General features: G+C 49.8%; 1 protein-coding gene across 6 annotated transcripts in view; it reads right to left on the reverse strand.

Annotated features, from left to right (window-relative positions):
* The window catches only part of MRPL23 (mitochondrial ribosomal protein L23), a 37,851-nt gene extending 35,564 nt beyond the window's left edge, over positions 1-2,287 (reverse strand). For 2 of the 6 annotated variants that reach the window (XM_031652738.1, XM_009185334.2), the window contains exon 1: positions 2,185-2,287. Coding sequence is in view for 4 of the 6 variants with exons in the window: in XM_031652736.1 (XP_031508596.1) it covers positions 1,483-1,496 (14 nt within the window). In the remaining 2 variants the exon portion in view is untranslated. The other 4 variants (XM_031652736.1, XM_031652737.1, XM_021925311.2 and 1 more) reach the window with 4 other exon arrangements.
* Between the last annotated feature and the right edge of the window lie 20,850 nt (positions 2,288-23,137).

Raw genomic sequence — 23,137 nt, forward strand, 5'->3', positions numbered from 1 at the left:
AGATAAGGAGGAAGTGAGGGTCAGAGGCCTTGGGTGGGGTGTTCCTGAAGGGCCAAGAGTGATGGGCAGGGCTGAGCCTCTGGGCCTGGGGGCCTGGCAGGGGCCAGGAGCTGCCGGGAGCTCTCAGAGGCAAGGCGCCTGTAGCAAAGCCAAATCACTAATAATGTCCACCCCAGGCCTCCTGATGACCACACTGACACATGGCAGCCTGGTGGCTGGGCCAGTGGGGCTGAGTCTTCACTCCCCCAACCCCAGCAGAGCCTCCTCTTGGGCATGGCCTTGGCCCTTCCAAGCCTCAGAGTGCAGCCTTCAGGGGTGGGCGCCAATGAGAGGCCGAGAAGGAAGGGTGGGCTCTGGGTGTGGAGGGGCCTGACTTGTTTTACCCACAGGTTCAGGCTAGCCATGGCTACCCAAGGGGTTCACACATTCCCTCTGGTGACCAGCTATGAGATTGCAGGAGGGGAGACAAAGTTTGGGGACTCCCAGAAAACAGTAGAAAAGAGGGTACAACAGCTCCCAGGCCATTAATTGTCGAGTCTCCAGGCTTGGGGCCTGAAGGGCACACTTTGCTAAGGGTCTGAAGGGCCATGTGCGGGCTTGAGGTGAGAGGCTGGCAGGGGTTGGGCCAGGACTATTCACTGTCCTTGTTCTCATAGGCAGAGCCTCTCCAGGAGGCAGCGCGGGCTGTCTGCGCATGGAGCCCGCAGATCTGGAACAAGCTGCATTGTCCACACCCAGGGCCGCAGGACAGGGCTCTAAGGCCTCTCTGCAGGACTCGAACCCTTATGGGCCCACCAGCCCTCAGTTCCCTCAATCCCACTCTCCCCAGGGAGCACCCCAAGCACTCCCCATGGTATTTCACAAGCACCTCCACCGTAACCTATCTCAAGTAGAACTCTGACCTAACTTCTTCCTCAAAACACAAAAACCTGGCTCACTGCCACCAGCCTACCTCCCCACAGCCCCACGAGTGACTCACCCAGGATCCCACCCTGTCAGCACCCCCGCCCCAGCTGCATCCAGTCCACAGCAAATCCACTCAGCACTCCCTGCAAAGGCTCCCCAGCAACAGGAGTGTGTGCACTGCTGGCCGTGCGGGCCCCGCTGCCTCCAGGGCAGCCACACCTGATGTTTCCAGGGGCCCACCGCCCTTGGCCTTTCAGGAACACCCCACCCGGGTCCTCTGACCCTCACTTCCTCCTCATTCTCCAGGGACAGGCGAAGGGCCAGCGTGGAATTCACGTGAGGCTCAGGGCAGTGTAGGCCTAAGATCCTTTCTTCCTTGGTGCTGGGTGCTCCCCAAGGTCAGGGTCACGTGCAGCACCGGTCCCAGATGTCTGCTGAAGGAAGCCTCGTCCACTGAGGGTCCCACCTGCCACCCTCCCCTCTCTCCCCAGCTATGTGCAGGGGCCTCCAAAGCCACGCCCTGGCCTCTTGACGGTCTCTCTCCAGAAATACTGATTACTGTTCTCCAAAACCCACCCGGGAGCCCACATCTACTGATTACGCCTGAGTCACTCGTTCACCAAGAAATATGCAGGGTTTCTTGCTTCAATTTGGGGAAGGCGAAGTGGGGCAGGACAACGCCCTGATGGTCCCTGGGAATCCAGAGAAGATGCAGAGTGGGCGTGGGGGGTCTGGGCTGTGCAGAACCGGGTCTCCGGCCCTGCCTGCCCCAAAGCCGAGGGCTGTGGTCAGCTGCCCTTTCCCACTCAAACCCAATCTGGACTCCCAGCTCCTTTGCCTCAGGCCCCGCCCGAGCTGCGGTGGGGGCCGCCCGTGCCTCCCCGCCTGGACCCAGCAGCCACCGTGGCCCGTCCCGTGACGACCAGAAACGTCTCCAGACAACGCCCTCGGCCCTGGCAGCGGGACCACCCCCGGGCCGCCCTCCCAGTGCCCCCGCGGGGGACATCGGCCTCCAAGTGGGTCGGCCTGTACCCTGTCGCCACCCTCGGCCACACCCGGCCCCGAGGGGTTGCTCCTGCAAACCTGGCGGGGGGCCTCTTCCGCCACCCGCCTCACGTGCCCCATGCCACCATGGGGGTTCCGGAGGACCCCGCCTCTCCGGCCAGGAGGGGACCCAGGGACGCCCACCCCACGCCCCGGAGTCCGCGCGCCCTGTGGGGTCCGTCTGCTTGTGACACTAAGGGGCGCCCCGCGGGGGGGGCGACGACCCCTACTCACACCACGTTCCGCGCTACGGCGGGTCAGGCAAGGCTTCCAGCCCGCGAGGCGGAAGGAGCAACACGCCCACCCCGCACGGCCGCCGCCTGGCACAGCGCCCCCTCGCTTCCGGAGGCCGCGCCGCCCGCCCCGCACACGCCCGCGCCCGCGCCGCCTGCCCGCGCAGTCCGCAGCCCCGCGCCCGCCCGCCCCGCCTCCCGCCGCGCGCCGGCTTCTTCCACCTCTCCTCCCCCTGCGCCTCGGCCCTGCACCCCACGTTCCACCTCGCCCCGACCCCCACTCCCCGCGCCGCAGGCTCCACAGGACGCAGGACTGCAGTGTCCTGCCCCACTTCCGCCCCCACAGCCTGAAGCCGGGGCCCGAGCCCCTGCTGCTCGCGCCCCGCCCACGCCCGCACCCTCGCCAGCCCCAGAGGCCTCTCGCCGCCGTCGCACTCTTTCGGGCCTGTCTGCCCTGCCTCCCAGAACCCGGGCCTGCACGCCCTCCACACCCGTGCCCCTGCCCTTTGGCAGCTCCAGGCCACAGCCTGGCCCGCACCGCTGCCCTTGCAGCTGCTGGGGGCTGGAAGTGGAGACCTGGGGCTGTAGTGCCGGGGAGGGCGGGTCCCCGGGTCTGGGGTCTGAAGCCCCTCTCTCCTGGCTGTTTCCCCCCCCCCCCCCCCCGCCGCCGCCCCCCCCCCCCCCCCGCCCCCCCCCCCCCCCCCCCCGCGTCCGGAACCCCAGGGCCCCTCCCCTCGCCCTTCTGGCGAGCCCGGTTGGCAACCCCCACACCGGCCACACTCTCCATCTCCGGTGCTCCCACCACGCCTCCTCCAAGAGGGCCACGGGTCTCTCCAGGCTTTGCCATTTGCCCACCCCCTCTCCACCCTTCTGGCCAGCCCCCTCCAGCCTCTGGCAAGGCCCTCTCTACAGGGACCCCCGTCCAGGGCCCAGTCCTCACTCCTCTCCTTGGGTGGCGCTGGCCAGGAGGGCTGCTGGGACCTTTCGGGGTAGGGCGGCAGGCTCCCTCCCCTGTCCCCAGGCCTCTCCCTCCTCCCGTGGTTTCCTCTGCCTGGTGGCTGGATTCAGGCCACTTGATCTCTTTCTCAGGCCACTTCTCAGTCTGTTTAACTGCCCGTGTCCCCCCACCCCCAAGCCTGGCTTGTTCCCACACCCAACAGCACCCTAAGTGCAAGAGGCAGGGGTGTCGGGGGACCCCGAGAAGCGGGGCCATGGGTCCTGGCTGCTGCTGGGGGCAGAGGGCCCAGGCCTGCAGGTGAGGACAGGGCTGCGGGAGGGCACTGGGGTTGATGGAAACTCAGGAGGAGGAGAGGGTGCTGTGCCCCTCCGAGGGCCTGAGCCGGGTAGGGCTGATGGGTAGGTTTGAGTGGAAATGACTCCAGGGGGTCTATCCAGCATGAAGGCATTGAAGCAGGATGGAGTGAGAAGTGGGACAGAGTGGGCAGGGAAGGTGGTGGCAGCTGTCTCCACTGTTGTCCAGGCCTGCGTGGGGTGGAGAAGCTCCAGGCTGCCAGTGGTAGGGTCCCAGGAGGCTGGTGACCAGACAGGCCTTTGCACAGCAGCAGGTGCCCTTGGCCAGGCCCAAGGAGCAGACCGCAGGGGAGAAGGGACAGGAATGGAGCTGGAGAAGGGAGGTCCTGGGGCTGGGGGTCCTCAGGCTTCCTTTTATTTTCATGCAATGCTGCGTTTTTCGGCAGTCACATTGTGCAGTGTGCTTAGAGATATGTGGCTGCTGGAAATTGGGTTCAAAGTTGTGGGTGGCTGATGTGGAGAGAAGAGTGATGGGAGGCCAAGCTGCGTGTCGGGGGTGGGTGCTGCTCAGATCACTGGGGCTCCTGGAGGGCGGGAGTCGAGCTGGGAGCTGAGGTCCTTCCTCAGGGAGGGGCAGGGATAGGGTCTCAATGGAGCACCGCTCCACTCCTTCCATCCTTTCGCCACTCCTTCCATCCTTTCGCCACTCCTTCCAACCCTGCTTCTCTGATAATCTGCTAATGGGATCCTCTGGAAGGCATGCTAAGTATGGGGGTTCTCTGAGATGCCTGGGGAGCCAGTGGGGACCTCCTCTTCCTCCTTCCCACCTGCCGTTGAACACAAATGCCAGGGTGGCTTCCACTCTGCCTGCCCCTCCTGAGATCAGTGGTCTGCACGGGGTTGAGGCTGCCAGATAAATACAGGCCCAGTTAAATCTGAAGTTCCGATGTTTATCTGAACAACTAATAAATTGTCATTATTTATTTATTTATTTACTCGAGACGGAGTCTCGCTCCGTGGCCAGGCTGGAGTACAGTGGCGCAATCTCAGCTCACTGCAACCTTTGCCTCCAGGGTTCAAGCGATTCTCCTGCCTCAGCCTCCTGAGTAGCTGGGACTACAGGCACGCACCAGCACACCCAGCTAATTTTTGTATTTTTAGTAGAGACGGAGTTTCACCATGTTGGCCAGGATGGTCTTGATCTCCTGACCTCATGATCCGCCTGCTCCGGCCTCCCAAAGTGCTGGGATTATAGGCGTGAGCCACCACGCCCGGCCCTTATTTTATTTTATTTTATTTTTTTATTTTTTATTTTTTGAGACAGAGTCACTGTGTTGCCCAGGCTGGAGTGCAATGGCACAGTCTCGGCTCACTGCAGCCTCCACATCCCAAGTTCAAGCAATTCCTCTGCCTCGGCCTCCCGAGTAGGTGGGATTACAGGTGCGGGCCCCCAAGCCCAATTAATTTTGTATTTTTAGTAAGGATGGGGTTTCACCATGTTGGCCAGGCTGTTCTCAAACTCCTGACCTCAGGTGATCCGCCTGCCTCGGCCTCCCAAAGTGCTGGGATTACAGGCATGAGCCACTGCGCCTGGCCCAATAATTGGTCCTTTGTAAGTAGACCTTATCTTTTAGAGCAACTTTGGGCTTACAGGAAAATTGTTCAGGGAGTATACAGAGTTCCCACAGACCCCTCTCCCTGAGTCCCCTTCCGTTATTAACATCTTGCATCATGTGGTGCGATCTGTTCCAATTGATAAACCAATACTGATACATTACTATTAAGTCCAGAGTTTACCCCAGGGTTCATCCTTGCAAAATGTCTTTTAGCCACCATTATGGTGTCAGACAGAAGCGTCACTGCCTGAAAAGCCGCCTCTGCCCCGCCTGTGCGTTCCTTTCTCCCCCTGCCCCTGGCAGCCCTGGGTCTTTCCACTGCCGCCTTGGCTTTGCCCTTTCCAGGCTGTGGCATCGTTGGAGTCATACAGCACGTAGCCTTTTGAGATTGGCTTCTTTCCACGAGTGAGATGCAGCTAGGGCTCCTCTGGGTCTTTTCGTGGTTTCATAGGCATTCTTTTCGGGCCGGATACTGTTCCATTGTCTGGATGTACCTCGATTGATCCACTTGCCTGTGGAAGGACTTCTTGTTTACTCCCAAGTCTCGGCGGTGATGAATAAAGCCTCTGTAAACACGTGTGTGCAGGTTTTAGGGTGGACACAAGTTTTCAATTCATTTGCAGAAACACCCAGGAGGGCCATTGCTGGTTGTATGGTAGGAGGACGTTTGGTTTTGTAAGAAACTGCCCCGCGGCTTTCCAAAGTGGCCACACCGTTTGGCGTTCCCACTGCAGTGGTGGCGCTTCCTGCTCCTCCACGTCACTCGTGTTCGATGTTGTCAGTGTTCTGGGTCTGGACCGTTCTCATAGGTGTGTCGGGACACGCTCTTCTGTGTCCACCTGCTAGACCTGAGCCGGGAGCCCCGCTGCAAGGGCAGCCCCTAGGCTGAGCTTTGTGAGTCAGGCTGGGGAAGATGGGGCATTTTTACAGTGAGGGGCCCTGAAGGATTTTAAGGGAATGGACGGACAAGTTCAGCTGGGAAAGCACCTTCAGCCTGCAGATGAGAATCAGGTCAGAAGGTGGGGGAGGGTCCGTTCACACATACACTCATTCATTCATTCATACAGAGGGTGGGGGAGGGGCTGTTCACACATACACCCATTCATTCATTCATAGACTCATTCATTCATCCAGCCAATAAACGCACAAAAAAAGTGCAAACGCTTGTAATGAAATCAGTATAAGCACAAACCGATGAGCCACCATGTTCAAATGCAGGTTTTCAAAGGTTAGGAAGAATGGCAACCCCCTTGGTTTTTTTTGGTTTTGTTTTTGTTAGGTTTTGTTTTCAGACGCAGTTTCGCTCTTGTTGCCCAGGCTGGAGTGCAGTGGCGCGATCTTGGCTCACCGTAAGCTCTGCCTCCTGGGTTCATGCCATTCTCCTGCCTCAGCCTCCCGAGTACCTGAGACTACAGGCGCCCGCCACCACGCCCGGCTAATTTTTTTGTGTTTTTAATAGAGACGGGTTTTCACTGTGTTAGCCAGGATGGTCTCGATCTCCTGACCTTGTGATCTGCCCGCCTCGGCCTTCCAAAGTGCTGGGATTACAGGCGTGAGCCACCGCGCCCAGCCTGTTTCTGCTGTGTGTGTGTGTGTGTGTGTGTGTCTGTGTGTCTGTGTGTGTGTGTCTGTGTGTGTGTGTGTGTTTTGAGACAGGGTCTCACTCTGTTTCCCAGGCTGGAGTATGGAAGTGCAGTGACACAGCGAGAGCTCCTTGCAGCCTCAAAGCTCCTTACAGCACCAGCCTGCGATCACCAGCCACACATGTGGCCACCTGGCATTTCCCCCAACCAGAAGAGAAGGCCCCCCACCCATGTGGGAGGCCTGTGTTTGGGCAGGACCAGGACAGCAGGTGGGGGTGTGCTGGTGCTTCCCTCACGAAGCCCTTCAGAATCAGCTGCCATTAGAGACTTCTTGTCTCCCCATCGACCCCTCCTGCTCCTTCCCCCTCCTTCCCCCCTCCCCAGCTCCCTCCCACCATCCCAGGCAACCTGGCCCTTTGCTGCAGCAGCAGAGCCCCTGCCCAGCACCTGCTCCTGGTGGCCTAGGGCTCAACAGTGCCCCCATTCTAGGAGCCCCTTCTTAATCCCAGTTCCCCCACCATTCTTGCCCTCCTAGGAACCCTGCTCTCGGGTGCCACGAAGAGGGGGTGACAGAGATAGTCAACCCCTCACATGGCGTGGTCGGGGGCCTCTGAGGGGCCACATGGCTTTTTTGTGCCCCTGTAGTGCTTGGGATTCCCAGGCCTCAGGGCCTGGGCATATGCTGACCCTCTCCTCCTGACCCCGACACTTGCCACGCCCTCTTCCCAGGGAGGCCTCGTTCACCACCTCATTGAAAACTGCAGCCTCGGCCTGGCACGGTGGCTCACACCTGTAATCCCGACACCTCGGGAGGCCGAGGCGCGTGGATCATTGAGCCCAGGAGTTTAAGCCCAGTCTGGGCAACATGGTAAGACCCCGTCTCTACAAAAAATAGACAAGTGAGCCAGGTGTAGTGGCGTGTGCATGTCGGTTGCTCATATTTCGGATCCCAGGGCTTGGCTGCTTCTGTCTGTTGCTCATTTTTTCTACAGGCTGAATTGTGTCCCCCTTAAAATTCTTACCTTGAGGCCAGTCCCTGTGGCTCATGCCTATAATCCCAGCACTTCGAGAGGCTGAGGCAGACGGATCACCTGAGGTCAGGGGTTGATCAGCCTGGCCAACAGGGTGAAACCCTGTCTCTACTAAAAATACAAAAATTAGCCAGGCGTGGTGGCGGGCATCTGTAGTCCCAGCTACGAGGGAGGCTGAGGCAGGAGAATCACTTGAACCTGGGAGGTAGAGGATATAATGTAGTGAGCCAAGATCGTGCCACTGCACTCCAGCCTGGGCGACAGAGCAAAATCCATCTCAAAATATATATATGTATGTGTGTATATATATATACACACACATATATATCTATCTCGTATGTTGAAGCCTTAGTCCCCAGTGCTTCAGGATGTGACTGTTTTTGCAGATGGAGTCTTTAAAGACATAATTAAATTAAATGGGGTCATATGGGTGGGTCTTAATCCAACAGGACTGGTGTCCTTATAAGAAGAGGAGATGAGGACACAGACATGCACAGAGGGATAGCCCTGTTGGGGACACAGGGAGATGGTGGTATCTGCAAGCCCAGGAGAGAGGCCTCAAGAGGACCAGCTCTACCTTGATCTCAGACTCCAGCCTCCAGGACTGTGAGAGCACAAATGTCTGTCATTTAAGCTCCCTGGACTTGGTGCTTTGTTACGGCAGCCTGAGCAAACTAGTTAGGGTGGGAATGTTTTCCTTACGTGTTTTTCCAAGTGCCTTTAATGTATGAATGACATTACTCCTTCTCTGTCATACTTGATTCCAAGTATATTCCCAGTTTTGTCATTTGCCTTTTACTCTTTAAAAACACCTTCGTTGGGAGTGTCATTGACATGCAGTCATTGCCATGTTTAAACTGTACGATTCCATCGGTCTTAATCTACAGAGAGAGCCATGAAGCCAACCCCATCAGGAGACAAACGCACCCATTGCCCCAAAATTGTCCTGGTGCCCTGTGTGACTCTCCTTCCCACCCTGGACCTCCCAGTCCCGAGCAACTGGTGTCCTGGTTGGTTTCTGCTTGTGTGTGTGTGCAGGTTCTGATAGTATCCCATTCCAGGCCGAGCGCGATGCGGGATGCGTGCGGCTCAGGCTCTGAGATTGTGGTCCCGGTTCCCCAATGATGTGGGTGCGTGCCTGAGATTATATCCCGGTTCAGTAATGGGATGCGTGCGTGCGGCTTTTCGAGGGTCCCCGTTCCAGTAATGGCCGCGATGCGTGGGCTCAGGCGTGCGGCGTCTGATGATTATGGTCCTGTTCCAGGTCAGCGGGATGCGTGCGGCAGGTGCGTGTCTGATTATGTATCCCGTCTTGGTACTGAAGCCGCAGAGCGCGCGGCGGCCTGATGACAGGCCTGCTCCATCGGGAGGTGTGTGTGTGTGTGTGTGTGTGTTTGAGACAGGGTCTCTGTTTCCCAGGCTGGAGTGTGGGAGTGTGTGTGTGTGTGTGTGTGTGTTTGAGACAGGGTCTCTGTTTCCCAGGCTGGGGTGTGTGTGTGTGTGTGTGTTTGTTTGAGGTAGGGTCTCTGTTTCCCAGGCTGGAATGTGGAAGTGCAGTGGTACAATGAGAGCTCCTTGCAGCCTCAACCTCCTGGGCTCGACGGATCCTCCTGCCTCAGCTCCCCGAGTAGCTGGGACCGCAGGTGCACACCGCCACACCTGGCTAAGTTTTTTATTTTGTTTTGTAGAGACGAAGTATTGCTATGTTGCCCAGGCTGGCTTCAAACTCTTGGGCTCAAGTGACCCTCCTGCCTCCACCTCCCAGAGTGCTGGGATTATAAGCATAAGCCCTGCACCCAAGGCTGGGATTACAGGCATGAGCCCTGCACCCAAGTGTTTGTGCTTTTTTACAGAGTTACATAAATGACATCCTGCAGCACGCATGCACTCCTTGTCTGACGTCTGTCACGTAGCGTAACTATTCTGAGATCCATGTTTGCTGCTGTGTCTGTTGTAAACACTCATTTTTATTGCCACAGCATGGGTACACCCCACCCCGCTCATCTGTTCATCTCTTGGTGGACATCAGGGTGGTTTCCAGTTTTGAACGATGGAAAGTAATGTGGCCATTTGCATTCACACTCTGGTTTTCAGAAGGACATACATTTCCTTTGCTCTTGGGGAGAGACCTAGAAATAAAATGACTAGATGCCGTGGGAAGTGTGTGTGAAACTTGTTCAGAAACGGCCTAGCTCTCATTTCATGTTGCAGTTGGAGTGGTTCATCTCGCTGACTTTGGCCCTTCTTAGACGTGTAGGGTGCGGTCTGTGATTTTGGCTTGCGTGTCTCCAAGGACCAACGGCGCTGTGCAGCTTTGCACGTGCTACTTCGCCACTGATGCATCTTGTTGGGGGAAGCATCTGTGCAGATCTTTTGCCTGTTGCTGTAAAATTGGGTTATTTGTTTTCCTATTGTTAAGTCTGAGAGTTCTTTCTTTCTTCTTTCTTTTTTTTTTTTTTTTTTTTAGTTTTGCTCTCGTTGCCCAGGCTGGAGTGCAGTGGCACCATCTTGGCTCACTGCAACATCTGCCTCCCGGGTTCAAGCAATTCTCCTGCCTCAGACTCCCGAGTAGTTGGGATTACAGGCATTTACCAACACACCTGGCTAATTTTTGTATTTTTAGTGGAGATGGAGTTTCACCATGTTGGTCCGGCTGGTCTCAAACTCCTAACCTCAAGTAATCCACCTGCCTGGGCCTCCCAGAGTGTTGGGATTACAGGCGTGAGCCACCATGAGAGTTCTTTATATATATTCTGAATTGGTCCTTGATGAAATAGATTTGCAAAGATTTTTCTCCTAGTTGGTGGCTTGTCTTCTCACCGTTAACCATCTGAAGAGCAAATTTTACACATTTTTGATGAATTTCAGTTTGTCAATTTGTTCTTTTAGGAATTGTGCTTTTGGTATCATGTCTGAGAAATCTTTGCCTTATCCAGAGTCATAAACATTTTCTCCTGAGTTTTTATGGTTCCAGCTTTGCATTGAGACCCATGACCCTTTTTGAGTCCATGTTTGTGTACAGTGTGAGGTATGAATGCAAATTCTCCTTTTCTTTTTGCATGTGGAGATCCAGTTGTTCCTGAATATGAAATTGCTGCAGCATGCTTTCTTGAAGAAGCTACAAGTGGGCACCAAGTCGCCTTTGTACCTTTGTCAAAAGTCTGAACTGCGCGTGGTGGTGGCTGCCTGTGGTCCCAGCTACTTGGGAGGCTGAGGTGGGAGGATCCCTAGAGCCTGGGAATTTGAGGCTGCAGTGAGCAGAGATTGCACCACTGCACTCCAGCCTGGGCAACAGAGCGAGACCCTGCCTGAAAAAAAGTCATCAGTATGTATGTGTAAGCTTATTTCTGGACCATTTTCTTTTGGATCTATTTGAGTATTTTTACACCAGTATCATTCAGTTTTGATTACTCTGGTCTTAATATGAATTCTTAGAATGTTAGCTCTTCAGTTGTGTTATTTTTCCAGATTGTTTGAGCTCTTCTACCTCCTCTGCTTTTCCATGTGGATTTTAGAATGGACCTGTTAATTTATACAAATGTAGGGAGAGTTGACATCTTAACAGTATTGAACTTACTAATCCACAAACCTTGGATGTCCCTATTTATTCAGGTCTTCTTCAACTTCTTTCAAGAATGTTTTACTTTTTCAATTTGGAGGTCTTTCACATCTTTTGTCAGATGGACCTCTGCGTATTGTCTATTTTTATACAGTTAGGAAGTGGTATTTTCTAATGTCAATATCTGATAGTTGATTACCATTTTATAGAAACACAATGGACTTTGTAGATCAGTCTTGTTATTCTATTAACCCTATTCATCTCACTTAGTAATTCTTGTAGCTTTTTTTTTGTTTTTTATTCCATCGGGTTAGATGGTCACATTATCTGTAGGTAAGATTGTTTTCTTTTTCCTTTCTCGTCTGTATGGCTTTTATTTCTTTTTAGGGGCCTAATTGCACGAGCAGGAACCTCCAGGTCAATGTTGGATGGAGGTGATGAAGGCAGACATCCCAGCCTCCTTTCTGTTCTTGGTGAGAAGATGTTCAGTCTTCCACCATTGGTTGTGGGGTTTTCATAGATATCCTGTATTAGGTTGGGAAAGTCCCCTCTATTCCTAATTTACTGAGTGGTGTTTTTTAAAAAAATCAGGAACCAATGTTGGATTTTTCAAATGCTTTTCTGTACCGTTAAAAGAAAAACTTTGGACAAATTAAACTTAACAGAGTTTAATGAAGCAAAGAACCACTCGCTAATTGGGCAGCCCCCAGACCCAAATAGGTTCCGAGAGGCTCCGGTACTGCTGCATGGCTGAAGATTGGTGGACAGAAAAAGGAAAGGAGGTACAGAAAATGGAAGCAAAGCCCAGAAACCACCAGAGGGGCTGCAGCTCGACGCTTGCCTTATCTGAACACGGTTGGAATGGCCGGCACCCTTGATGAGCGGAAACCCGGTGAGTGACACAAGGGCAGGTTTCAGTCTGTTTACATCTCCAGTTAGGTTTCAGTTCATGGCGGATGGAGAGGGCGGAACATAAACTATGTCAGGAGGCAGCTTTACGCCAAGATTAATTTAACGATTTCCCCCTTTAGACGTCGACGTCCCTGTCGCCATCGTAAATGTACGTATTTGGTCCCAAGTCCCGCTGGGAAATAGCAGAACAATGGGTTTCGTAAGTGGGAACGAGGACCTAGGGTTCTATTTTTTGTAAGGAATAGAGAGGAACCCCCTTGTATTGGAATTTCATGTGCTCAGAAAAACAAACCCTGGTCTGCCTTAGGACCTATCCGCTTCCCTAAAGCTTCAGTTTGATGGTGTCACATTTAGCTTGCGTGACTCCATCTGCGTGTGGTCTGATCTGTTGGGGCCTCTTGCAGGAGCTCAGTTCAAAACAATGGCCTCTTATAATGTTGTGTAAAAATTCCCTGCCTTTGGTCAGGTTCTCATTTAGTGGAAAGTGTAGCCAAGCCTTAGGGCCTTAGCACCCCCCCTCAGTCACTGCCACTTCGGGCTCCTGGTCACAGCATGTCATTCGTGGGTTACGATGTCCTCATGGCCGTGTGTTTCTTTGAGTTCTTGTTGCTCCGTCAAAGAGGCACCATTTAACATCCTACAGATGGCTGCGTGCAAACATGTAAAACTTCTGAGAGAATACAGAGCACCAGGGAGACGAGTATTATGACTATTAGGAAGATCATATTTAATACCAAGAATTTGGAGCATGCTCCTTAGGTGGGGTCCCGTGAACCAAACCAACGAAAATCAAACAGATCAGAGAGTGAGCTAGATAAAGAGTCTACTCATTTCAAACAAGCAGCCTGTTTGTTAATCCCCTACAACCGAACCTTTCTAATACCCGATACATTCCTCCATGTGCAACACGAAGCGTCAGCAATGGTACAGATACTCCTCTGTTTAGCTAGTAAGGAATCCAGAGCAAGTCTGTCATCTCACACACCTTTAGCAAGAGAATTTAAGGACTGTTGTGTAACCATAGCCTTTGGAGTAGAATCTGTTCTAGAGCCAATTACGAGGGATACTTTTTATTTATTTTTATTTTTTATGAGACGAAGTCTCGCTCCGTCGGCTGGAGTGCAGTGGCGTGATCTCGGCTCACTGCAACATCCACCTCCTGCGTTCAAGTGATTCTCCTGCCTCAGCCTCCCGAGTAGTTGGGATTACAGGCGCCCACCATCACACCCAGTTTATTTTTTATATTTTTAGTAGAGATAGGGTTTTGCCATGTTAGCCAGGATGGTCTTGATCTCTTGACCTCGTGATGTGCCCGCCTCGGCCTCCCAAAGTGCTGGGATTACAGGCGTGAGCCACCACGCCCGGCAGAGGGATACATTTTAAATCTTTGCCTCGTTTACTCCAAACTGTGGAAAAAGAGGCCTCAGAAATGATGCCCATCTAGAAGAGTGAAGCTCTTGCCAGAGTTCTCTTTAAGCTGTGATGTAGAGGAATGGACCGATGTTTGTGACTGATTATAAAGCAACAAAGGCACCATTCACATTTTTCACCCAGGCTGGGCACAGGAGCTCACACCTGGAATCCCAGCACTTTGGGAGGCCAAGGTGGACACTTGAGGTCAGGAGTTCGAGACCAGCCTGGCCAACATGGTGAAACCCTGTCTCTACTAAAAATACAAAAATTAGCTGGGCATGATGGTGGGTGCCTATAATCCCGGCTACTTGGGAGGCTGAGGCAAGAAAATTGCTTCAGTCCGGGAGGCAGAGGTTGCTGTGAGCTGAGATCACACCACCGCACTCTAGTTTGGGCAACAGAGAGACTCTGTCTCAAAAAAAAAATTTTTTTTTCCACCTACATTGACCCTTCATCTTCCAACTGTCAAGGCAAAAGGTTGACCACGTGTAGGATTGGCTGCAAAACCCTCCAAAAATAAAAGTACAACCCCATGAGCGCACATAAGAGATCCCTTTTTGGTTCTGTTGTTCAGAGGCATAACGGTCTCAAGATAGGTTCTTGGGGAAAAGCTGTTCACGTCTGGGATGCCGTCTGCTTCTGGGGAGAGACTTCCCTGATTAGCTTTACCTTAAAATCTCGGATGGGGCTGCAGTTCCTAGAGTCTGGTGGTGCCCTCTTGAGCTGTGAGATAATGAACCCAGGGTTCAAAGTCCTGAAGTTTCACTGCAGTGTGGGTGGCAAGGACAGTCTTTCTGTGATACTCTCAGAAAACCAAATGTCTGAGTTTTAGATGGTGAAGGGCTTAGTAGAGTCCTCAGTGTACCATGGAAAGCTTTCTGTACCTGGTAAAATATACTCAGGCGTAATGCATTAAGGCCTTGGAGCCTTTAGTCATATCGGAGATGAGGAGTGGAAGATACATGAGGTTCTATATAGGCCTTCCAGGGACTATTTCATAAGGTGCCAACCTATGTTTTCCACTGGAAATGGACCCGATGGCCCATCTACCTGCAACACCCTTGACCAAGGCAGCCCACTTCATTCAGTTCCCTTGCTTTTAATATTATTGTATCTGCAACAACTTATTTAACAGTTTTTCCACTTGAGCAGTGGAACAAGTACCTCTGTCACTGGAGATTTCTCAAGGAACGTCCCACGAGAAAAACAATTTTCTAATAATCTTTTAGCTACTGCTATAACATCAGTGCTCTTGCCTGGGAAAGCTTCTATATAATCAGAAAACAGGCACTGAAAATGACAATGGAAGGAAATCCCTCCAGTAATGTTTAAATGGCCCATCAAGTAGCAGAAGTATAATTGAAGTTTTGATTGTCCTCCCAGGATTATGGGGTTGGCAAACTAAACATTGGTCGTAAACCATTTTAACAACTTACAACAGTCACCATGCCAAACACATGTCTATCTGATGTATATATAATATGTATATACAAAAAATATATATAATATATATAAAATTTGGATTATTTTGTCTCTTCCATGATGAGTCATGGCGTGCAGAGCATTTAATAATAGAAGATTTAAGGACACAGGAAGAACCAGGTGACCATCTGGGCTGTCCGTGTGTCCGTGCTTGACACTGGACTTATATCTTCTTGAATACCAATTTTGTTTCTCCAATTCAGGTGTATAGCGCTGTTTATTAGAAGGGTTATTGTAGGTAATTTGACTTGGACTATGGATTTTATTCAAATTGGGTACTGGCTGATTTAGCATGAAAAGCTGGCAAAGTATTTTCTTGGTATTCAATTAATTTTTGTCCATGGTTAGCCATTTTATAAACCAGTCAATGTTTTATATGTCCAGGTTAGCCATTTTATAAACCAGTCAATGTTTTTGTTAGAGTTCCAGGAATTTTTACCCAGTCCAAATTATATTACACTAAAGTTATCAGAAGCCTATTCGAGAGGGCTTACCAGGGTCCTTTCTATCCTTTCAAGAACCTCCTAGAAGACTTAGTATTGTAGGGTTGTGCATGCTTGTGAAGAGTTTTCAGAAACGTCAGAAAAAAGCAATTAACTATGGAAATGACTTAAAATGGCCATGGTTAAAGACAGAATTGACAAGGAATTTTGGTTATTTCTGTGGCCAACAATAACTTAACATAACTGTAATTATGAGTGACAGCATGTGCCAAGATGCATCAGAATTTTAGGAATCCCATACAATTTTGGAGCATGTATTAATAATGTATTCATAAACAATATCTCAAATAAGGTTAAACATCATTTCTTATTTAGCAGTGCTTCCCATGTAATTTAGTTTATCAAATACTTCTGTCACTCTCTTTTTTGGATACTATAGGGGCCCTTAGTAGCATCCCTAAATTAGTTTGAAGCTGAAAAGATACCTGATTTTACAATTTAAATGTGATTTTGGGAAGCCTGTCAAAAATGTCAAAGATCTAAAACACTCAAGCAAAATAGGTTTACAGGTGACTGTAGAATTGTCATTCTTTTAGCCAAAGTGATATTTCTAAGATTTTAAAAAGGAAAAACCTGTATTCTTTGTTAGAGAAGGGATTCAGTTTTTTACACTGAGAAAGACAGCATGAGACAGAATCTCTTTTCTCTCTGTCTGTCTCTCGCAGTTTACTCAAAAGATTAACAATCATTATTACTATCTCTTATTAATACACATAAAAATTCTTGTTCAAAAGAGAGAAGCAAATTTTACTTTTAGACTAGTATATTTATCAATACTAAAACTAATTTTCATAAAACCTTACAAACAAATCAATCTGGCCGGGGGTGGTGGCTCACGCCTGTAATCCCAGTACTTTAGGAGGCTGAGGCGGGTGGATCATGAGGTCAGGAGTTCGAGACCAGCCTGGCCAACATGGTGAAACCCTGTCTCTACTAAAAATACAAAAAATTAGCTGGGCATGGTGGCGGGTGCCTGTCATCCCAGGCACTCGGGAGGCTGAGGCAGGAGAATTGCTTGAGCCCGGGAGGCGGAGGTTGCAGTGAGCTGAGATGTGCCTTTGTACTCCAGTCCGGGCAACAGAGCAAGACTTGGTTTCCAAAAAAAAAAAAAGTCCATCCAATTTCACTCATCTCGTGACTAAACAAGGTTTTCCTAAGCCTTTTAGAATCTTACATATAATTTTAAAATTTTTCTTCTTAACTTTCTATATTTTTGTTTTACCTGCATCTTTTTATTCCTTTGATTTTTTTTTTTTGAGACAGAGTCTTACTCTGTCACCCAGGCTGGAGTGCAGTGGCACAATCCTGGCTCACCGCAACGTCTGCCTCCCAGATTCAAGTAATTCTCCTGCCTCAGTCTCCCGAGTAGCTGAGAAAACAGGCAAACACTACCACACCTGGCTAATTTTTGTATTTTCAGTAGAGACGGGGTTTCCCCATGTTGGCCAGGCTGGTCTCGAGCTCCTGACCTCAGGTGATCCAACCTGCCTCGGCCTCCCAAAGTGCTGGGATTACAGGCATGAGCCACCACGCCCAGCCTATTCTCTCAGTTTGAAATGAGCTTTAAGTAGCTTCAAACTAGAAAACATGATTTTTAAACACACATTTTTCATGCCTTTATACCTTCTCTCACCAAAAGCATATCTTGATTTTTTATATTTTCTGTATACAGCATTGTTTTTCTTATATCTATCGTAGTCTTAATTGCAAATGTTAACTACACTTACATCAGTAACCCAAATCCCAGTGAAAACCCTAAGAAATAATTGTGAACTATTTTATATCAGTATTTGTAGAGGAGAACCACTTCATAATTTTTTTAGAAAGATGTTTCTTCAAATATTTGTTTACAGATCTAATACATTTAGTTTTGTTTGTTGTTTAAGATGGCATCTCGTTCTGTCACTCAGGCTGGAGTGCAGTGACCTGATCTCAGCTCACTTCTATCTCTGCCTCCTGGGTTCAAGTGATTCTTCTGCCTCAGCCTCCCGAGTAGCTGGGATTACAGGCACGTGCCACCATGCTGGGGTGCAGGTGTAATTTTTGTATTTTTGGTAGAGATGGGGTTTCACTATGTTTTGCCCAGGCTCGTCTCAAACTCCTGACCTCAGGTAATCTGCCTGCTTCGGCCTCCCAAAGTGCAGGGATTACTTTTTTTTTTTTTTTGAGATGGAGTTTCACTCTGTCACCTAAGCTGGAGTGCAGTGGTGCGATCTCAGCTCACTGCAACCTCTGCCTCCTGGGTTCAAGCGATTCTCCTGCCTCAGCCTCCCAAGTTGCTGGGATTACAGGCGCAGGCCACCATGCCCTGGCTAATTCTTGTAGTTTTTAGTAAAGCCGGGGTTTCACCATATTGGCCAGGCTGGTCTGGAACTCCTGACCTCAGGTAATCCATCCCCCTCGGCCTCCCAAAGTGCTGAGATTACAGGCGTAAGCCACTGCACCCAGCCTACATTTAGATTTTCTATACATATAAAATAAGATGCCAAAGTATTTAAATCTGAGCTCATGAATCTCACACCTGAAATCCCAGCAGTTTGGGAGGCCGAGGTGGATAGATCAGAAGGTCAGGAGTTCAAGACCAGCCTGGCCAATATGGTGAAACCTCGCCTGTACTTTTTGTAAAAAAACAAAACAAAACAAAACAAAATTGTAAAAAAAATACAAAATTAGCCAGGCATGGTGGCACATGCCTGTAATCCCAGCTACTTGGGAGGCTGAGGCAGGAACTGCCTCCCCCTTGAGCCCAGGAGGTGGAGGTTGTGGTGAGCCAAGTTTGTGCCATTACACATCACCCTGGGCGACAAGAGCAAAACTCCATCTCAAAAAAAAAAAAAAGGCAAGATGGAGTCAATTAAGTTGGATGTCTTTCACCATCTCAAAGAGACAGTGCAAAGGTGGTTTCAGCTTTATTTCCTAAATATTATCAGATACATGTAATGCAGAGAGACATATAGTCATAACAGACACAGATAGAAACAGATCTTACAGATTTCACAAAGAATTTTCATTTGCCAGCTTTCAGATAGTTTTTCTTTTCCCCCTTTAGACAATCAGTCTTCTGATTACTTGTTTTATCATACTAAGCAATTGTTAGCTAGGGAACAATTTGCCTTCAAAAAATATAACTCTTAGGTGAAACAAGGCAGAAAATGTGTATCTGAAAAGTACAGAGCTGAGACTTTCAGCTTAAATACTGTACCATCATTTGCTCAAATCAAGAAAAAAACAAGGCCCAGTTAAGACAAGATGGCCAGGAAAAACACGTTAAACAAACGTAAGACTTGTTATGTAAATTTAAAACCAAGGTACGTCCCTCCCAGACATTGCAAATGGAAATGTCTTGTGGAGATGTAAATTTCTTTCACAAAATGGTTTCAAGATAGTAGTTGAATGTCAGAAAGGTGCATTTGAGTGAGTTGGCTGAAAAGTACTGCAAAACCATACCATTTCACACCACCAACCTGGATAGGTTAAATGGTCCTTCCAATAAAATCACGCCCCTGTGCAAAATTACGGAGTACAGGGTGGGGCCCATTAAGGAATACGGCGGAGAAAGCCTCCGCTCGGCTCAGCGTGGGATGGGATCTGAAGTGTTTCGTTGATCTGGAGAGAGACCTTTAGAACTGGCCTGGGAGTGTGGGAGGGGGAGGGATTGCATTGGGAGCTACCTGACGGCGAAATGACGAGTTGATGGGTGCCACCAACAAGCGCAAGCATAAGCGTAACGTCCCGCACGTTATGCACATAAAAATCTCTGTAATAAATTCACAGTATAATAGTTTACAACAACTTAAAAAAGAAACTCTTCGTCTAGATAGCTTTCTGTCCGATAGTGACCAGGCCAAAAGCCCAGAAGATTCATTTTTTTCTTGTCAACTGGTCACTTAAGCTTTTTATTTGTCTTAATTAATTAATTTACATTTATTATCTTATTTTGTCTTTATCTTATTTGGCATGGTGTTGCTCTGTCACCCAGGCTGGAGTGCAGTGGTGCCATCACAGCTCACTGCCATAAGGTCCTGATCCAGACCCCAAGAGAGGCTTCTCGGATCCTGTGCAAGAAAGAATTCAGGGTGAGTCCACAGCGCAAAGCAAATACAAGTTTATTAAGAAAGTAGAGGAATAAAGAATGGCTACTCCACGGACCAAGCAGCCCCGAGAGCAGCTGGTTGCCCATTTTTATGGTTATTTCTTGATGATATGCCAAACAAGGGGTGGATTACTCATGCCCCCCCTTTTAGGCCATATAGGGTAACTTCCTGACATTGCCATGGCATTGGTAAACTGTCATGGCACTGGTGGGAGTGTAGCAGTGAGGACGACCAGAGGTCACTCTGGTCACCATCTTGGTTTTGGTAGATTTTAGCCGGCTTCTTTACTGCAACCTGTTTTATCAGCAAGGTTTTTATGACCCGTATCTTGTGCCGACCTCCTGTCTCATCCAGTGACTGAAAACGCCTGACCATCTGGGAATGCAGCCCAGTAGGTCTCAGCCTCATTGTTCCCAGCTCCTGTTCAAGATGGTGTCGCTCAGGTTCACACACCTCTGACACAGCCTCTGCCTCCTGCTTCAGCCTCCTAAGCAGCTGGGACTACAGGTGCGTGCTACCATGCCCGGCTAATTTTTTTTTTTTTTTAATTTCTGTAGAGATGGCAGGGCGACGGGGCAGGGGCTGGGGGGGCGGGTGCCTCACTGTGTTGCCCAGGCTGGTCTCAAACGCCTGGGCTCCAGTGATCTTCCCACCTTGGCCTCTCAAAGTGCTGGAATTACAGGCGTGGGCCACCTTGCCAGGACTTATTTGCCTTTTGTGCAGACACTTTTAAAATAGGGAATAAAAATATTGAAATCATGTTAGAAGCTTCTTCATATCAATGAGCATACCCGATGGGACTAATGAGGAGGCCTTGTAGTTAGGTGCACTTCTTAAAGTGCAGTGGTGTTCACCTGGAACATCCCACCATAATTTCCATTCACCGTTAGTAAGATGCCACCATTTCTGTAAACATTTGCTGCGTCCAGGACCTAACACGGATGGACCTACAAGCCAGACGGTGCTCGGTTTCTCAGAGACGAAGGATCCCATTTTACATTAAACCTTGGCTTTGGCTCTTAGATCCCCTCGATTAACTTAGCAATGATTTTTCCCTACCTTAGTGTGCACGAAAAAGAAACCAAGAGAGTAGAACACGAAAATCCTTGTGAGTGTCCAAAAGCTGGAGTGTGTACCTCCTGCAGTCCTGCCATTTACAGCTAGTTTCTGCCTGACCCAGTCAGACATGCAAGGGCCTCTTACTGGATCCAAGCCAGTGGATGATCAAATCAGATTCCATCCTGGACCCAGTCCAGTTTCTGTCACGACTTCTGAACCCAGTTTAGATAAAAAATTTGCTCAAGCAAACTCAGAGAGCTCAAAACATACATCCATGAAGCTTTGGAATCCAAGAGAGAACTTCCCACGAACTCCAGCTGCTCTGAGAGAGCAGAGGGCACAGTGGGCCCTGTGGGTCCTCCTTTGGTCAGTCAGAGCTCCTGGGGGCCTCTGGAAGCTCTACGCCAGACCCACTTCTGATGCCATCCGTTTAAAGAGAAAACTTGGCCGGGCACAGTGGCTCACGCCTGTAATCTCAGCACTTTGGGAGGCTGAGGCAGGAGGATCGCCTGAGCTCAGGAGTTCGAAACCAGCCTGGCCAACATGGTGAAATTCTGTCTCTACTAAAAATACAAAAATTAGCCAGGCATGGTGGCAGGCATCTGTAATCCCAGCTGCTCGGTAGGCTGAGGCAGGAGAATCACTTCAGCCCCGGAGGCGGAGGTTGTAGTGAGCGGAGATAACACCCCTTTACTCCAGCCTGGGCAACAGAGCGAGATTCCATCTCTAAACAAATAAATAAATAAACAAACAAAAATTAGCCATGCGTAGTGGCACATGCCTGTAATCCCAGCTACTCGGGAGGCTGAGGTGGGAGAATCACTTGAACCCAGGAGGTGGGGGCTACAGTGAGCCGAGATCGTGCCCCTGCACCCCGCCTGGGCCACAGTGGGAGACCCTGTCTCAAAAATAAATAAATAAGTAAATAAAAATAAAGAGAAGCCTTAGATAATTCAACAGAGTTTAATTGAGTAAAGACTCATTCACACATCAGGCAGCCATGTGGGGCTTGAATTTTCTTTGTGGGAGGGTTTTTGCTGCTCTCTCAGTTTTTAAGAGAGAGTTATTTAGGTCAGTTGTTTCTTCTTGTGTGAGCTTTGGCATTTTCAGTTTTTCAAGAGATGTATCTGTTTCATCTAACTTGTCAAATTAATTGGCATAAAGCTGTTCACCAATATTTTCTTCTTTTTTTTATTTTTATTTTTATTTTTTTAGACGGAGTTTCGCTCTTGTCGCCCAGGCTGGAGTGCAGTGGTGCAATCTTGGCTCACTGCAGCCTCTGCCTCCTGTGTTCAAGTGGTTCTCCTGCCTCAGCCTCCTGAGTAGCTGGGATTACAGGCGCCCACCACCACCCCCGGCTAATTTTTGTATTTTTATTACAGATGGGGTCTCACTATGTTGGGCAGGCTAGTCTCCAACTCCTGATCTCAGGTGATCCACCCACCTCGGCCTCCCAAAGTGCTGGGGTTACAGGCGTGAGCCACTGTGCCCGGCATCTTTGTTCTTTGAATTTCTGCAGAATCTGTACTCATGCCACCTCTCTTGTTCCTGATATTGGTAATTTCTGTCCTTCTCCTCCTTTCCCTGGGCCCTCCCCCATCAAGTTGGTGAAAGGTTTATTGATATTCTTATCAGGATTATTGATATTCTTAAAGAACCAAGTTTTGGTTTTCTCAATTTTGTTCTATTATTTATTGTTTTCTGTTTTATCAGCTTCCACTTGATGTTTACCATTTCCTTTCTTCTGCCCACTTTGGATTGAATTTGCTTTTCTTTTTCTATTTTCCTTAAGCTGAGAGCGAGGTCGTTGATTTGAGACTTTTCTTCTTTTGTTTTTCTTTTTGAGACCGAGTCTTGCTCTGTCGCCCAGGCTGGAGTGCAGTGGCGCGATCTCAGCTCACTGCAACCTCTGCCTTCTGGGTTCAAACGATTCTTGTGCCTCAGCTTCCCTAGTAGCTGGGATTATAGGCGTGTGCCACCACGCCTCACTAATTTTTGTATTTTTTGTAGAGATGGGGTTTCTACCAAATCCTGGTAGAAATGTTGCCCAGGGCGTTCTTGTCCTCCTGGGCTCAAGCAATCCTACCACTGCGGGCTCCCAAATTGCTGGGATTACAGGTGTGAGCCACCACACCTGGCCAGTGAAACCATATTTCTTATTGGCAGTACATAGTTGGGCTTTGCTATTTTATCAATTAGACAACCTCTGGTTGGGGGTGTGCGGACAGGGTCTCACTGTTGCCCAGGCTCGAGTGTGTTGGTGCAATCACAGCTCATGGCAGCTTCGACCTCCAGTGCTCAAGGGATCCTCCTGCTTCAGCCTCACAAGTAGCTGTGACTACAGGCACATGCCACCACACCCAGCTAAATTTTTTTTTTGGAGAGATGCATTCTCCCTCTGTTGCCCAGGCTGGTCTTAAACTCTTGGACTCAGGGGATCCTCCTCTACCA

Source organism: Papio anubis, chromosome 12 (assembly GCF_008728515.1).
Source record: "Papio anubis isolate 15944 chromosome 12, Panubis1.0, whole genome shotgun sequence".
NCBI classification, from domain to species: Eukaryota; Metazoa; Chordata; class Mammalia; order Primates; family Cercopithecidae; genus Papio; species Papio anubis.